The sequence below is a fragment of the Protopterus annectens genome, chromosome 3.part0 (assembly GCF_019279795.1).
Source record: "Protopterus annectens isolate FY-2018-M chromosome 3.part0, PAN1.0, whole genome shotgun sequence".
Lineage (NCBI taxonomy): Eukaryota > Metazoa > Chordata > Ceratodontiformes > Protopteridae > Protopterus > Protopterus annectens.
This window is the reverse complement of record NC_056731.1, coordinates 1,842,957,228-1,842,975,272: the sequence shown is the minus strand read 5'-3', so window position 1 is coordinate 1,842,975,272 and position 18,045 is coordinate 1,842,957,228. Positions and strand designations below refer to the sequence as shown.

General features: G+C 39.7%; 1 protein-coding gene across 1 annotated transcript in view; it reads right to left on the bottom strand.

Moving 5' to 3' along the window:
* The window catches only part of WNT3A (Wnt family member 3A), a 461,598-nt gene that overhangs the window by 70,128 nt on the left and 373,425 nt on the right, over positions 1 to 18,045 (bottom strand). Inside the window, exon 3 of the mRNA XM_044066035.1 lies at positions 5,664 to 5,929. Coding sequence (XP_043921970.1) covers positions 5,664 to 5,929 — 266 coding nt within the window. The remainder of the gene's footprint in view (positions 1 to 5,663; positions 5,930 to 18,045) is intronic.

The window sequence follows — 18,045 nt, the reverse complement described above, 5'->3', positions numbered from 1 at the left end:
TTGGAATCTCTGTCAAAGGGAACTGGTTTTTTTTGCTGATGAGGTCTTAATCCCTTTGGGTCCCTGTGAAATAGTTTCAGGGTCAGCAACAGGGCTTTTATACAGAAGTTTGTGAGAGTCAGGGACTCTGTAATATCTATCAGGTTTAACTGGGGCTGGTGGTAAGGAGTCAGGGTTTAAGCTGGATTCAGTGTACACATCATCCACAATATCTAACACTGGCGGAATAGCCAGGGGTCTGTGTTGAGGCAATAAAAGGAAGTCTCTGAGCCTTTTCTTGGATTCTGAGTAATCCTGGCCTTCCCAATCGAAATGATCCCTCATGGTATGTAAGGTCTCCCCAAAGGAGTAGTCCTCAGGTGGAGAGGCTGATGGAATTGATCCCTCAGCATCAGAATCTTCATAAGGGGGTAAAGAATATCCTAGGTCTGAGGATGAATCTGAAGAAATGGACACCTGGTCGGAAGATTCATAGTCTGCATCCTGTCTGGGCCTTTTATCAGGAGGGGGATGCGACCCCCTGATCGGGGTGATTAGGTCTTCGGCCATTTTGAGCATTTGTTTCTTAGGCATGGAAGCCTGCCCTGGAGAATGCTGTATCTGTTTCTTTGTTTTTAAGGGGTCCTTAGACTTAGCAGAGGGTTTAATGGTTAACTGGGTAGGTCTGAAGACACCCTCTGAAGCTGTGGATTGCTCAGCTACTTCGGTTCCCTCAGAAGGGTTAATTTCGGTAGGCTAAAAACCTAGAGCATCCGAAGGCCCAGCCAGCTCCATGTGGGAGTCGGAGGCGGTCTGTAGTTCTGTGGAAGTAGTCGTCAGGGGCTGCGTAGGTGCCTCGCTGAAAACCAGTGAACCGGCGACCGTCCTAGAAGAGGCCTCGTCATCAGTTTTGGGCCTCGGATGCCTGTCCTTGTCTGCGCTTTTTATGTATTCCGGTCGTTGGAAGTTCCGACGGCATGGTGTCATTGAATTTTCTGCCAAAATAATGTCGGGCAAAATCAAACCGACGTTTAGCAGTGCGCTTGATAAACCTAGCACAAAACTGACAACCAGTGACGTTGTGGTCTGGGCCTAGGCATGGAATACAATAGGAGTGGAAATCCTTATGAGGTATTTGCTTCCTACAAGAAATACAGTTATTAACTTTTACTGACATCGGTCTGAGGCAAGAAAAAGTTTCCCCAACGGGGTACTTAGCTTTGTAGAAGACTTCGGTTCTGGATTTGGAATGAAAATCTCAGGAGTCGGCTGAACGGCACTTGCGAACTGCTTCTGCTTTGGGCACCGCGCGGCAAAAAAGACTGGAGAAAATGGCGTCGGCTGCATCTTATATACCCCTGTCGCACTGACATCAGGGAGAAGGCGACAGCAACTGACGCCGGGCCAAGACTTTGGAACTCAGGCCGACTGGGGAACCGCCTGACGGCAGGATAACCCAAGTATAATGACGGCAGCAGTGTAACACGATGGACATCATGCTCCTATCCCCTTTGTTGATAGGCTGTGAGAGTTTGGCAATGGATGATGTCTTCACAATGCATGATAACAATGCATATGCCAGGGACGTCCAGTGTATTAGCAGATAAATTGAGCAGAACTATCTTAATGCCTTACGAGTGGTCCCTCAATCTAACAGTGAAAACCTTGATTTTTCATTGCTGGGACCAACTTTACTTCAACCTCTTTGCATCCTACTTAAACAACAAATGCACCGGTTACTTTGCTCTGATTTCTCCCCAGAGACAGTCACCAAGGGATACTCTGGTCCACAGTTGGGCTCCAGGTCTCCTTTATGCTTTTCCCCCATTGCCATTAATGAACAAATTCATTCAGAAAGCAAAAATGTGCAAGGCCAGAGTGATCCTCATTTCCTGCTTCTGGCCCCAAGTAACAAGGTTTCCCTCCTTGCGGCCTCTGCTAGTACATCCAACATGGATGTTGGATCAGTATCCAAACCAACTAACACATCCATCCGGATTTCCTCCCATGGACCAGAGATCCATGAAATTAACCACTTGTTCCTTCAGTTCTAACCTTAGCCAGAGATGCCAAGTCCCCAGCATCACTGTTTCAGATCATATCAGCTTCTCAGAAACAATCCAATAAAAAGCTCTACCATAGCAAATGGAAAATATTTTCCATTTGGCTATATCAAAAGGTTTAGACCCATTTTCTACTCCCATTCCTTCCATATTAGAATTCCTGTCCGAACTTTTCCACAGTGGCTGTAGTTATTTCACAATCAAAGTGTAAATGGTGGCAATCTGAAATTTCCACATAGGGCAAAATGACAATTCTATAGTTTCCTTAAGAGTCTCTAAAGATTATTTGAGTGGAACTTTTTATGACCACCTATCAGAGATCCAGTACCGCCCTAGGATATTACTATCATGCTACAAGCATTAACTCAACCCCGTTGTGAACCAGCAGCATCAGTTGACTTGAAGTTCCTCTCTTGGAAAACAATTTTTCTGGTGGCTGTTACATCAGCCAGATGGATTTCAGAGTTACAAACCCTTTCTTGCAAATGCCCCTATCTGGTATTCCTTAAAGAGAGAGTTTCCTTGAGAACTGACACATCTTTCTTTGCTAAACTGGCATCTAAGACAAATGTAAACCTGTCAATAAATCTGCCAGTCTTTTTTCCCAAATTCTCAAACAAAGGTGAATGCATTTTACATATGCTGGGCATTCAATGCCAATTCAGATTTTATCTTCATAGGACCAAACAGCTCAGAAAGTCTGATCAATTGTTTGTTGCTTTCTCAAGACATAAATTAGGCAAAGTAATTGCTAAGGTTACTCTTTCCAGATGGTTATCAGACTGCATTCTGTTGTCTATAATAAAAAGGGCTTGTCCCTATAGTCTAAACCTAAATAGCTTTGATACAACCTTTACTAGTAGACTCCCAATTAATGATATTTGTACTGAAGCAACTTGGTCAACAGTTCACACTCTTATGTTTTATTGCAAACTGGATGTAAAGTCCAGATCACGTTCTTCTTTTGGTTCCACCATTCTCAGGAATGTCTTTCCTTGATATCACCGAGGTAAAACAGCTTGGGAATCTGTCCCATGTGTTGAACTGGATGAAAATAAGCCAACGTTGGATACAAATGTTATACACTTACTATAATGACAGATCCATGTTGTCTGATTTTCATCGAGTTCAATCTCCCTCCCTCCCTCCTACCCCTTTCCAAATTGACAGAGATAGGCATCTGGCGACCAGCTAGTTTTCTTTTACACCCTGTTTGTGAGTAGTCCTAACAAACTGCCTTCCAGACCTACTTTTTTACCTGCATGAACTAAGAAGCTTCAAATCAGTGCAGAGGTCCAACCTGAGACGAAAATCAGTCAACATGGATCTGTTGTTATGGCAAGTACATAACTTTTGTTATTTTTTAAAGAACCAAAAGGATTCTTCAAAAATAGTACTGGTAACTTCCTTTTGGACCAGGTGAGAGTGGTTCTCCATTGCTTGCTTACAGGATGAAGTTGCTCACACAAGTCAATCTCTGATTCACTCCAACCTTCAAGTTCTACAGCTCGCAGCCTGGATGACAGATTTCTAATACATTTTAATCACCTATTCTCTGAAGATTTGCCGCAGATATTAAAGGAAGCAAAGAATCCTGCAACTAGAGAATCACACATGGCTAAGTGGAAAAGATTCCCTGGTTGGTGGTGAAACTTCTTGGTTCTACACTATTTTTGTGAGTTATAATCCTCTGGCCTTAATTACTTTTGCATTAAGATTCATCATTTGACCATTTCTGCATGTTTGCTTTGGATCCTCCTTTCTTCTGTATCGCTCGTGAAGCAATTTCTGAAAGGATTATTACATGTTTGTCCACAGGGGAAACAGGTGGCTCTTCCATGGGATATTAACTTTGTTCTGGTGAAACTTATACGTTTCTTTATGAACCAGCTCATGAGGATGGTTTAAAGTTCTGCCATGGAAAACAGTGTTACTCATTGCTCTGACTTCTGCAAGAAAACTATCTGAGTTTCAGGCACTTATAGTGACTCAGGGCTAACTTATTTTACATAAAATAGGGTGTCTATGAGAAGCAACACTTTTTTTATGTCTAAAGTGGTTTCAGAATTTACTTTGAATCGGTCCTTTCCTATCCCAATTTTGTTTCAAGAACCGAAGGGGAAAAAAACAAGTTATACAAAATCTTGAACACTCAGAATGTTCACTGGCAACGCGGATATTATACTGACAGGACAAAGGATTTCATAAATTCTAATTAATTGTCCATTTCTTATGAAGGCAAGAAAAAGGGACAATCAGTACATAAGTAGACTGTTTCCAAATGATTGTCACATGCCTTTCAATTTTGTTATTCATATGATAACAAGGCACTTCCAGACAAAGTCAAAGCCTATTCTACCAGGGCTATGGCTTCTTATGCTGCTTTTGGAAAATGGTGAATGTTAGAAATATTCTAGAGGCATCCACTTGGTCTTCTTTTCACACATTTACCAAGCACTACAAATCTGATTCTTTCTCTAGGGCCAGGACAGGGTTTGCTACAACTATAATAACCCAGCTTTGGTATTCATCCCATACAGCTTAAGCTACTGTAAGTGATCTAATGATGAACATAGTACGGTTTTATAAGAAAACGTATTATAACAGTAGGTGTTCGAATAGTTCACTATTGGAGTACAAACACCCTCCCTCCTACCCCTTGTTGTTTTATGCCAGGGTTTGGGTCCCTAGCTTTCCCCCTTCTCCTGGTACTTTTTTTTCTTAGCAGAGCTCTAGCCTCCCTTATTTCTGAGGCAAGAAAGCTGTGATTTTTTTCATCAGTAGATATGCTTTTATACCATCTTGCCTTAGAGCTCTAACAGTCATAGAGGTATGTGAAAGCTGCCCTAACATTTTAAAAGCTGATCGAATGTCTGATCCTTGCCAGGCTTTTTATATAATGTAGAGTACTGCCAAAATTTTTATATAAGATAGAGTACTGGAACAGTGAGCTTTTCAAGCATCTGCTGTTATAAGTTTACTTACACAACTGCATTTTTTTATCTCACTTTGCATTCACATTATTCCTAGGTTAGTACTAAGCTAACTGCCCTTGTGAGCTATTTTAAGCCTAGCCAGTTATCTCTTGTGAGACTCAAACCCTGCACCTTGTGTTTGTAAGGAAAACACCTTAACCATTAGGCCACCCTCCCAACCATAGATTAATACTAGACTAACTGCTGTTGTGGGCCATTTTAAGCCTACCCAATTACCCCATGTGAGAATCAAACCTTGCACCTTGTGCAATTGTGTATTGGTGATTGTCAAGATGCATTGCAAATGCGTCTGAATTTTCATTGTCCAATACTTGTCTCCTTGCCCATACTAACATGTATTGTAAATGCATATTACCCTTTATATTCTTCTAGGTTACTGTTGCATGTACTCAATTTGCATCAATTGGTTCTTTATTTTATTTATTTTGCATTTGCGCTCCTGGGCAAAGCCGGAAAATGGTCAGTGAGATAACCCAGGTTAACAAATTGAAATAAATAAATGAATAACTGACTAATGACAGCACATATTTTAAAATATATTTGAAATTTAAAAGGTGAATCAAAAAGTATTGCACATGGTTACTGAAAGAAAGGATGAAAGAAGGGAGAATGGAGTGAAACTTACTGTGCGCCCAGCCTCGTTGTTATGTCTGTTCATGGCAGAGCGAGCATCTGGCCTATTTTCTCGGGCATCTGCAAACTCCCGAGATACCATACTACCAAATTCCACATCTTCACTGCAGCCTCCCCATTTCCAGCCTTCTCCAGGAGGGCCTTTGTGTCGCGTGTCACAACCACAGATAGTAGCAGATCCTTCAGCACAGGCTCTCGTCACAGCAAAAGCCACACCAGCAGATGCAATTGCATGAACAAATGCTGATTCTCGTGTTGCTGTGTAAAAGAAAAAAAAATTAGAAATACTGCAGAAATAAATCCAGAGGAAATACAGTATACTGGAAGCTACAGAGATATGCATAAAATGGTGCAATAACTGTCATACATTTGTTCTGACATGAGGATATCACTTAACTGCTATAATAATGTCAAATTAATAGTAAAGAGACAAAGAAACAGTTTAAAGTAGATTGTTTTTTATTCCACATTACTATTAAAACAATGCACATTTTATTTAGGATGTTATCCACTCTGGAGATTAATTTGGTGCAGTGGTTAGCATTGTCGCCTCACAGCAAGAGGTTCTCCGATTCGATCCTTGGCTGGGGCGCCTTCTCTGTGGAGTCTGCATGTCCTCCCTGTGGTTGCGTGGGTTTCCTCTGGGTGCCCCGGTTTCCTCCCACATCCCAAAGACATGCTGTAGGTGGATTGGACACTCTAAATTGGCCCTAGGTGTGAGTGTATGCATGTGTGTGCCTTCTGTGGAAGGTTGGGTGCCGGGCTGGCAACTCAACACTGTAAAAACTCTACTGCCAATCATGAGCAGACAGGTGATCTGCTGTGGCGACCCCTAACTGGGAAAAAGCTGAAAGAAGAAGAAGATTGTCTCTTCAGAAGGGATGTAATTGGAAACAATTTTTATAGATTACTTCACCACACACACTTCATATTAATAGCCTCCTTCTGTGATCATATTATCAGGAAGGTTTGCAGTTTAACTCTTTCAGCAGGCTTTGGATGTTAAATGATAGATGGTATGGCCATTGGGGGATATATATATATATATATATATATATATATATATATACATACACACACACAAAACAACAAAATGCACCATACACTTTATTGTACAGTTACACTGCACAGAGTGAATGGCTGACCTGCTCTGCCTTGTGAGTTTATAAAATATTTCCTATGTCCTGATCTTTGCTAGAGTTAATGACAAACATTTCATTTTACATTCTCATCATATGTAGAAATATAGTTTGTTTTATATTTTTTGTGCTCTCCTAATGACATCCCAAGAGAGAAAATCACCAGTAGGTGCTCTTATAAGTGTGATATTCCTCCTGAAGACTTCCATTTACAGTGTAATTTTATTTATCAGACAACCAAGATATTGTTACTTGTGAATACTGTTCTTCCTTTAATAAGAACATTTACTAGCTTTTTTGCAGCATAGGCGATTAGTTATTCGTACTCCTTTTGTGTCTTCATTTTCTAAATAGAAAACTATTAAGTAAATGCTCTCTAAAGAAAAATAAAAAGAGTTTCAGGAAGTCTCCATCTAAAAGGACTTTAAAAGTTAAGATAATGGAACTTTTGTCAGGTACAATACATCAGTGATGGGAAAGCAGCAAGCCTGTGAACATAGTGACAACCACTCCTTCTGTGGCTGATGGAGTAGAGATCCATTCTGTTAAAGATCACGATGAAGTCTTATCTATTTCCCTTAATTCACTTTCATCATTATCAGCTTCATCATCAACCCCCTTCCTCATTTTCTATATGCAGTTAGGGAGTTGTGTCATATTTCTTATTTCACTGCCACTTTTCTACCTTCTTTTATGCGTGACTGCACAGTTCTTCTTTCACATCTTCCATCCATCCATCCATCTATCTATTTTCTGGATGCTCTTGTTTCTTCTTGTCTTTCCCAATCTTCTTCATCAGCATGTATTCTGTTTTTCTCTACATGTGCTAGAACCACCATAATCTCTGACTTTTTCTTCAGTTGAAACTACTTGGACTTCTGCCCTGATGTCCTCATTTCATTGTCTGTCCCACAGTGTGCATCCTACTACCCATCTCAAGCATTTCTTTCCATCATCTCCAAGTTCCTCAGTTGCTCTGCTTTCACTGACCATGTTTCTGTACCATATATTAGTACTGACCTCACTGGTATTTTGTACATCTTACTTTTCAGCTTCTTTGGCATTATTTTGTTATACACCAACCCTGAGAGTCTGTGCTAGTTGGCTGCAACTCCTCTAATGCTAGCATTAACCTCCTCATTCAGACTTCCCTGCTCTTCAACCACCCTTCACAGATCCTTGAAGCTGTTAACTGCTCCACTATATTCTCTTCTATATCAATTTTAACTTCTTCCAGTTGCTGCTATGACAACTGTCTTGTCTGTATTTTATTTCATTCCATGTCCCTTCAGTTTTGCAATCAATTCTCCTATCATTTGTTGAAGTTCTTGTTCAGAGTCTGCTTACAATACCATGTCTGTGTACAGAGCCTTTGCTGATTTTCTCCCTACAACCCATTTGCTAATATAGTCTGTTACCAGAGCTGAAGCCTGATGCACATCTACTGGGAACTCTCTCTGTGACTCCAAACACTTCTCATACTTGTGTCAGTGCGTCCTTGTACCTAGCTTGCAATAATTCTACCACTGTTTCTGGTACTTAGAACCTCAAAGAAATTCCCAAATCAGCTTCCTTTGGACCTTGTCATATGCTTTCTCCAAGTCTAGGCATGCCCAGTTGGACTCTCTCCTCATCTCTAGCATCTTATCAACTATCTGTCTCACTCCCTTTGTACGCTTTACCACCTCACTTTTCCAATAGGATCTTCTGGAAGGAAAAGTAGTACTAGGTCAGACTCCTTTATTGCCAGTAATACATGTTGAAATAATGACCAGTAATAGAATTTTCTAGATTGCACAAAACATTTTCCCATCCCAGGCATCAGTTCCAAGGCATCCAGTATAGGACACAAGGCTGATTTTGTTCTGTTTTCAATTAAAAAGATTCCTGGGTTTCTGCCACTCCCTCAGAGGTTAGCATTCTAGCTATTGTGCTAGACATATCTGGGAGTTAGACAATACAAGGGCAGACATCTACACCTAAATTGTTATGGAAGGGGAGTAGACACCCAATAGTGAAGTGTAAGGGGATCGGATGTCATTCATTCAGTTATCTGGGCACCTCCTGTGATTTTTACTTGAGTATATGAAATTTGGCCAGTATCATTTTCTCTTATTGCAACAGATGACTCATTCTTCAATAATATCTACTAAGCCTTCTGTTTCTGTGACTGCTGCTCTTGTATAGAAGAAGAGATCCCCAGCTCCATGACGTAGAGGAGCAAGAGTCCTGACTATGACTCAGCCAGCTGAGAAAGGCAGAGTGAACAGATTGTGTTGTCTTACTCATCCTGCAGAAAGGAGGGCAGTCCAATCTGCTGCAATGCACAAATATGCTGAAAACAAGAGGAAAAACATGTAACAGATAGATCTGGAATGTATACTTGGCTTCTGCCAAGATGCAACTGTAGTAGTCCTCTGGCTTTTGTTGTAGTCCTCTGAAGAGGCTTAGCTTCCTCAAGTGGGCTTATGAATAAATTATACATTGCCTGCAGGTCCCTTATGTTAGAAAGTACACATACCATACACATCGGAAAACCCTTGATGGATGTTTTGTTGTCCATGGTTGGCTGTCCACTCAAGGAAGGTGGAATAAATGCACCTCATTTGCCACAAGAGGGCTGATAGTTTTACAGGCAGCTGAAGATAAACTATCATGAAGGAAGTTAAGAGACAACACAATATCCTGCATATTCTTCAAGTTCTGATAAAGATTGTTCTTAGAAATGTTTCTAAATAGGTACTTGGTAATAAAATGCTTCTGTTATTTATTTATTTATTATTATTTTTTTTTTTTGCTGAAATCTTTAGTATATATTGCCCACAGTTCTTCCCTTAGCATAGGCATTGACACTCAGAATAAGTATTCATTTCCATCTGATTATTCCGCAGGGGATGTTTCACTGGAAATATGCTAGATTACATTAAAAAAACAATTTTAACTAGACTTCTAAAGCTCTTTTGCTCACTCAATTAGAGCAAAAAAAATGAAGCAAAACCATGCAGATGGATATATGCATAAGCAATATGGGATTATTCTGCACAGGTATGCGGGAACATTATAATGCAATAGAGCTTCACAGAAAGGTACACATATGCGTAATGTATGTACAAACCTGTGCAGAACTTTTAATGAGACAAGTGAAGGGTGCTCAAGTTGGTACATGTACAATTTGTTTATAAAGCTTGTGAAAAAAGAATAGTTAATGAGGATGTGACTACTGTCTACCTGCTCTGTAACCTAACCTCCTCCTTCTCCTTATATGATAAATAAACTCCTGTGCTTTTTGCTACTGCTGGCTGATGATATTTTCTCTATAATTAGCATTTCTTATCACTTGTTGATACTGGTACAATACTGCTAATTAATAATATCTCTGTTTATACCTCTCTGATTGAATTCATCTGGCAACCAACAAAATTTCTGCTTTTATGTATATATTCTGTATATATTACTGTAATCACTATCTGTAACACCGTATCTACTTTTGTACCAATTAATGTTTAATATTTTCTGTAGTTATGCTCTTGCTCCTGCTTTTCACTGCAGGCCTCCACTGAAAATGGGCTCTTTTAGGCCCAGTGGACTTTCCCAGTAAACAAATGCAATAAATACATAAATAAACAAATAACTCTTAAACTGCATTTTTCTGTATACACTGTAACCCGTACCTTTCATCAAATGGATTTACTATTACACTTTCTGTATCACTGTACTGTACATTGTATGTTGTTATTTTACATTCTGTTTTTTTTTGAACTGTCATTTGAATGGTATTTGTAAATGGAATTTTTATCTTGTTTGTGGAGCTTTTCTCCCCGGGCCTTTGCTGAAAAAGGACCTGTGTCCAGTCAGCCTTTCTCACTTACCAGATGTAAAATAAATAAATAAAATGTGAGATGTATACATTAATATAAAGGAGTTTCATTTGCTAGGGTATTTCATGTGTATTATAATGTTCTAGTAACTAAATAATGCTCAGGTGTGGTCAAGGGATTAATCAGTGTCATTAACTTTCAACAGAAGTATCAGGTACTGGAACTGTAATAAAGATCTTCATAGGCAGAATGCACTCATGCTATGGAAGGATGCACTGAACTTTATATGGATTGTGGTTCATATATTCATAGTTGTTTACTAGACTAATGACCATAAGGGCCTTTTTATGGCTAGTCATGCATCCCTAATCCCTGACAAGCTCTAATACCCTTGATAAGTGTAAGCATGGGACCGGGAGATGAACCATTTACATGTAACCTGTTTGCATTAGAGACATAGATGCCAAACCAGGGATTAATTTCTGGTTTCCCATCCAATTGTCCAAGTTGCACTTGAACTGGGTTAGGGAGGAACTCTGCTTCACATGGATGGGGGGCCTGTTCCATAGATGGGGTAGTCTCTGGGATACATACCTATCTCTCCAGCAGGTCCTGTTTATATCACAGGCAAGGTTTAAGTCTTTAGAATGGGGAATTGTGCTACTGTTTTGTGGATGTGCAGGAGGTCCATCAGAGTGGGGTCTGACAATGCCTGTATGCCAGGCATAGATCTCCCCTCTAAAGCCTGTAGGAGACAGAATACAGGGATAGTGTCTTAAGGCAGTCTGCATAGGACATATTACTTACTCCCTGTACTCTTTTAGTGAGGAACCTCTGTGGACATTCCAGTTGTTGGATATGTCTGGTTAGGTACATACTAAAGGGTGCATTGTACTCAATGATAGGTCTGATGAATGCTGAATACAGTGGAACAATGACTTCCTTGGACTTAGATGCCATACCTTTGTTTATAAGTTGTGCAGTATGGAATGATTTCCTCACCACTGTAGACATGTGATGATTAAAGGCTAGATTACTATCTATGTGTGTCCCTAAGTACTGGGTCAACTCTAAGGGGTGTGTCGTCAATATGATAGTTACTAGGGATGGATGACTTCCAAAAGGATACTATTATGCATTTCTTGGCATTTAGTTTTAGTCCATGGCTCTGACACTAGTCATTTGTCCGTGTCACCCCCTCCTGGAGAACATTTGTGTCAGTGTGAGATTCAATGACAGCTCTTGATTTGCAGTCATCTGCAAATTTAGTCAGCCAGAGACCACTGACATTGGCCTTGACTTCTGTTGTTCTTCATATACGTCAGTTTGCACACATCATGCATATCCAGCTTGGTTTGTCTTAACTGTCGAGCATGCAGAGGCAACATTCAGACAGTTAAGATGCTGTTTACCACAAACACTCATACTGGGGAACATATTAATGGTACAGAATGACTCGAGTTAATATCAGTACTAACATTTGAAAGTAATAGAAGGGTAAGAACTAAAAGGAAATATTTTAGGTAGTACAAATGCATTTTAATAGCAGCATTAAATAGCATGACTCATTATTTTTACAAAAACAACCTCTGTGAAACTCAACTACATTAGTGCATAAGGGCTTTCTTTGGGCAGTTGTTTTAAAACAAAGAAACATCCCATGAACTGAGCAATGGGTTTTCCTAGAGCCTGTGCATTTAGAGAGCAACTCCTTGTTGTCTTTAATATGAGAATGTGTATCTAGCACAGGACACATGCCCTGCAGTAATGTATGTAAGGTTCTTATGTGTGCAGTTTTGGTAATTTGCATTGTATTATCCAGCTGGAAAGTCTCCATAAATCAATTTTATTTGTTTACCTTTATGGTTATATTTGCACAGTGGTCCAATTACAGATTGTGGTAATGGCAATCTAACAATTAACTACCTAAATGGCTTATCTCATATGCAGACCCTGAACAGAGATGCCTCATACCTGGCTTGCAGAGCTCATACTCACTTGATAATTCAAGAAATGTGGAACATGTCCACGGTGAAATATTGTATCAGTTTAAAGGAGGTAATGGCCCTAATTTTATCTCTTTTAAGTATTTAGGATGATCTGGCAGCCAGAAACAATGAAAGTAATGATGCACAATGTCTTGGTTATATTGTACATATGCATGCAATGAAGTAATCATTTATACCCACTCTGCAAGCTTGCAGTGATAGCCTGGGATATAACTTGTCATTTAGGCCCACACTTCTCTTTTTTAATGCCATTATTAATTAAATATTGACAAAGGCATTGGTACACATACTGTTAACTAGAAAAAATATGAACCACCACTAAACCAAAAGGTAGGAATCAACAGGAACAGCAAAGGCGAAAACAGTTTATTTTAGTGCTTTCGTCTTGTCAATACTAGACTTCCTCAGAATAAAAGGCTCAACAAATACACAACAATTTAGATAGCCGACCCCTCCTCTCATTCGCTAGCCAAAAATGACTTCATTTCCTTTACTACTTCATACAAAATTAAAGCAGATAATGTGCACTTAAAGGAATACATATCCATATGTTATACTGAAAAACAAGTAGGGTACACACACTAAATACAGTTATTCTTCTTAAAAATCTAAAAAATCTTTTCCACTTGGAACCCAACATCATTAAAACACTGGGAGAAAAACCATTGACCATGTACAAAAAAACCCCTCCATTAAAGGGTTAGTTGAACAAAGAAGAATGGTAAGGAGTGACGTAGGAGGAACCTTTAGATGCAGTAGCTGTGCGCAATGCGGTTACATTACCTACACGTGGGAAATTAAAATTAAAACTGTAGGTAGGATAAAAATATAAAAAATTCTCCTGCTATTCAAAAGGAGTTGTTTACATTGCTGTATGCACCTCCTGTGATGGGTTCTATGTTGGGAAAACCATTAGAACATTAAGGAAGCGTATATATCAACATATTTATGACATTAAGAACAAGAAAGAAACTAACGCACTTTATAGGCACATTGCGATACATCCTACTCATTCATTTAAATTTCACGTAGTTGAACAAGTTGATCTGGGCCCCGGGGGGGGGGCATCTGATGCTTTTTTAGAATTCAAAGAACTGCAGTGGCAGATAAAAACTAATGCCTGCATAGCACCTGGTCTGAACGACATCTAACTCCCTTTTTAAAACTAAAATCTCTATTCTGTATGTAAGAATAGTTATGACATTTTACGACCAGTGGTTTCACAACCTAATGTCATGTATATATTTTTTAGATTTTTAAGAAGAATAACTGCATTTAGTGTGTGTACCCTACTTGTTTTTCAGTATAACATATCGATATGTATTCCCTTAAGTGCACATTATCTGCTTTAATTTTGTATGAAGTAGTAAAGGAAATGAAGTCATTTTTGGCTAGCGAATGAGAAGGGGTCGGCTATCTAAATTGCTGTGCATTAGTTGAGCATTTTATTCTGAGGAAGTCTAGTATCGACAAGACGAAAGCACTAACATAAACTGTTTTGGATTATTGCCTTTGCTGTTCCTGTTGATTCATACATACTGTTGAGGAAAAGAAAGCAAACCAGTTTTAGTCTTTCTCATTAACCTCATGCATTATATATACATAAATACATATATATATATATATATATATATATATATACTTTATTTTTAACAATTATCTTTCACTTGCTTGTTCCCTTTTCTAATGGCCCTGACTCAAATTCTTTTATCTCCTTTACAATAGTCAATATTTCTTTTATTGCTGGCTTAGATTGGGATTCCATTTTCTTGTAATTGCATTTTTGGCAGCCAATAACACTAAACTTAGGAAGGCCTTACTATATCTAAGCCTTTCGGATCTTAGATCCTACTTCAAAAGAATTTTGTTAGTTACATTCATTTGTTCACCTAACATTTCTGGAAAAGTACTCTGTAGGGGATTTTTAAAATCTACCAACTTGATAAGAGTCCCAGAAAAGATGTTCCCACTTACCTCCCTGTTTTCCAACACACCTCTAAGAATTGCTGTCTACCTGTGAACAAAAATATGTGACATCTGCTCAGGAGATAAAAAATACCTTTGCAAACACTGTCATGCAAACATTCTAAAAATTCTGGACTTTGTCGCATAGTCGGAAACCATACAGATGTCCTCCCACTGTTCCTTTGTAAATTGCATTTCCATTCTCTCTTCCCAATCTTTTCTAACCTCTTCTTATTGATTTTTATAGTTTTCATGCCGTTTTTTTACATGTCCTACTAATTATCCCTTTTAACTGAGAATTTATTCTAGACTCAAACTCAGCCAGAGCTGTTTTTTTTTTTACTTAACACTACCCTGTCTCTTTCACTTTACTTACACTGTGTTGTCAATCCCCGGTATGGAAGGCAGTCTCTATTTTGCAGTCCAAACTTCCACTTGGCCATATCCTGCTCTGCATATTACTTTTCCCTTTCTAGCTATTTGCTCCAAGTACCTTTGTTCCTTTGCTAAGTGTCTCCAGTAAATTCCTGTCCCCTTGCCTATTTTTATACCCCTACTTGAAATTATTCCTGTTAATAAAATTTTTCTCCATTCCCATGTTGGCTTAGTTCTTGCAAGGCTTTCTGCTACTTTATAAATATAATATTCTATATAATAGAATTCTAAATGAAAACTCCAGCCAAGCTAGAACTTCCAATGAGTGACCTCCAAAACCTCCTGTAACAGAGGCACATGGGATACATGCAAATGACCCTTATGAACATCAGGTGTTTCAACTATACGGCAATTCTGATTGCCCATGAGTTTTACGTTTGAAGTCATTTTAATGGACAATTTCAGGCCAATAAAGCCAAACCCTACTAGCTATGGATATGCATATTTTGGCTTTGTTATGACCTCATCAGCATAGCACAAGCAGAGTGTTTGACTAAGCATAAAAAACACAGGGTTGTTATACCCAGCTGATGTCCATTATCATTGGGATGACTGCAAAATATCCCAACTAACAAATTAAAACAGAGTGAGAAGGTCACACTGAAAACCAGTCAGTAAAAACTAAATGAAAACTCCAGCCAAGCTAGAAGTTCCAATGAGTGACCTCCCAAACCTCCTGTAACTTGACCTTCCAAACCTCCTGTAACAGAGGCACATGGGATATATGCAAATTACCCTTATGAAAGTACAGTTTTGTACCTACCATAAATGTAGATGTTCGAGTGTCTTCACTGCTGCAGTCATTACACTTGGGTTATCCTGCCGTCAGGCAGTCCCGCAGTCGGCCAGAGTTCCAAAGTCTTGGTTCGGCGTCGGTTGCTGTCGCCTCTTCCCTGATGTCAGTGCGCCAGGGGTATATAAGATGCAGCCGACGCCATTTTCTTCAGTTTTTCTTGCCCCAGATATCAGGTGCCCCCAAATAGGTAGGCAATACATATTGCTAATAAAATATACATGAAAAATAAAACCAAAATGTTCATCTACCAGCAAATACACCACATAGGTATTATAGGGTAGAAAAGTGTAGATAAGTCCCAGCTAAGAAAGAGGGGATGGAGGGAGGGTAACTTGGACTGCAGCAGTGAAGACACTCAAACATCTACATTTATGGTAGGTACAAAACTGTACTATGTTCATCATGTTTCACTGCTGCAGTCATTACACTTGGGTTGAATCCCAAAGCTGAGGTTGGGTGGCTGGTTATATAGAGGATTTGGGGTGACTATGAGGCCCTGCAGCACTGCAGTGGCAAAGCCAACTCTGGATCTAGAATAAAGAGGCAAGTGATAATGCTTGGTAAAGGTGTGCACTGAACTCCAAGTTGCAGCTTCCAAGATATCTTTGGTAGGTACTCCTCTAAAATAAGCAGTTGAAGTGGCTGTTGCCCTGGTGGAATGTGGCCTAATATTACTAGGTACAGGTTTCCCATGCTGTGTGTAGCAGAAACGGATACAGTGTCCTATCCACTTTGAAATGGTCTGCTTTGAAATAGCCTTTCCCTGTGATCCTGCAGCATATGCTACAAACAATTGCTCAGTTTTTCTGAAAGCTTTTGTTTTGTCCAAGTAGAAATGTAACTGTCTGTGTATGTCCAATGAATGCAGAAGTCTTTCCCCTTTATTCTGGGGATTTGGATAAAAAGTTGGCAAGTGAATAGTTTGGTTAAGAGCCACACTGGAAACTACCTTTGGCATAAATTAAGGGTTTGTTCTTAAAGAAACCCTGTCTTGGTGAAAAATGATGAAAGGTTCCAATGCCATTAGTGCCTGTAACTCAGACTCTTCGTGCTGAGGTTATTGCCAGAAGCAGGGCAGTTTTCCATGACACATATTTTAAATCTGCTGAATTGGTTGGCTCAAAAGGAGGTAGAGTTAGTTTTTCCAAGACAAAATTGAGGTCCCAAGTTGGTGTTGGTGCTCTCCAGGGCGGTCTTATGTTTTTAGCCCCTCTGAGGTACTGTTTTAGCAATGGATGAGAGAAAATAGGAGGATCTGTGTTGTAATGAGCCAAGATGGCAGAGGCGTGGATCTTAATGGATGAAAAGGATAGTCCTTTGTCTAGCATCTCAGTTAAGTATTGTAATATCTGAGGAATATTTGGGACAAGAGGATCAAAGCTTTGAGCCTGGTTCCAGGCACAGAATCTCTTCCACTTTTCTGAATAAGATTTCCTGGTGCTAGGCCTCCTGGCCTCCGAAATGACATCCATAACAGCTTTAGAGAGAGGTGTTGTCTGCTTGACTAAGGAATCTGCCATGCAGCCAGGTTTAAGGTCTTGAGCTGACTGAGCAGGATCTGATTGTTTTGTTGCGTCAGCAGGTGTGGAGTTTGAGGTAAAATCCATGGTGGTCCTTGAGCTAAGTTCTTTAAGATTGGGTACCAGTGCTGGCGTGGCCAGTCTGGGGTAATCAGGATCATCTGTGGATTTTCTTCTCTGGCTTTTAGGAGTACCTTTGAAAGGAGAGGTAGTGGTGGGAAGCCATGACCTTGTGGAACACAGCTCTAACCTATCAAGTTCATCTGCAAGCACATAGGCTTTTCCAGTTGAACGAGAGAGCATCCACTTTCCATGCTTGTGTGTGATAAGTCCTTGTGCAAAATTTTTGTAGTTGGCACTGTGGAGACAAAAAGAGCTATGTCTGGGCACCCCATTTTTTGCGTTATCATGCTGAATACATGTGGATTCAATTTCCACTCGTGAGGATCCATGATGTTTCTGCTTAAGTCGTCTGCCAGAGTATTTTTCTTTCCTGGCAGGAATTGTGCTTGCAGATGAACTTGATAGGTTAGAGCTGTGTTCCACAAGGTCATGACTTGTCTGCATAGGGGATAAGAATGAGTGCCGCCTTGCTTGTTTATGTACCGCATAACTGTGGTGTTGTCTGTCTTTAGCAGTAGTTGTCCTGGATGTAGAAGGTCCTTGAAAACTGTTAGGGCATTTTGCACAAC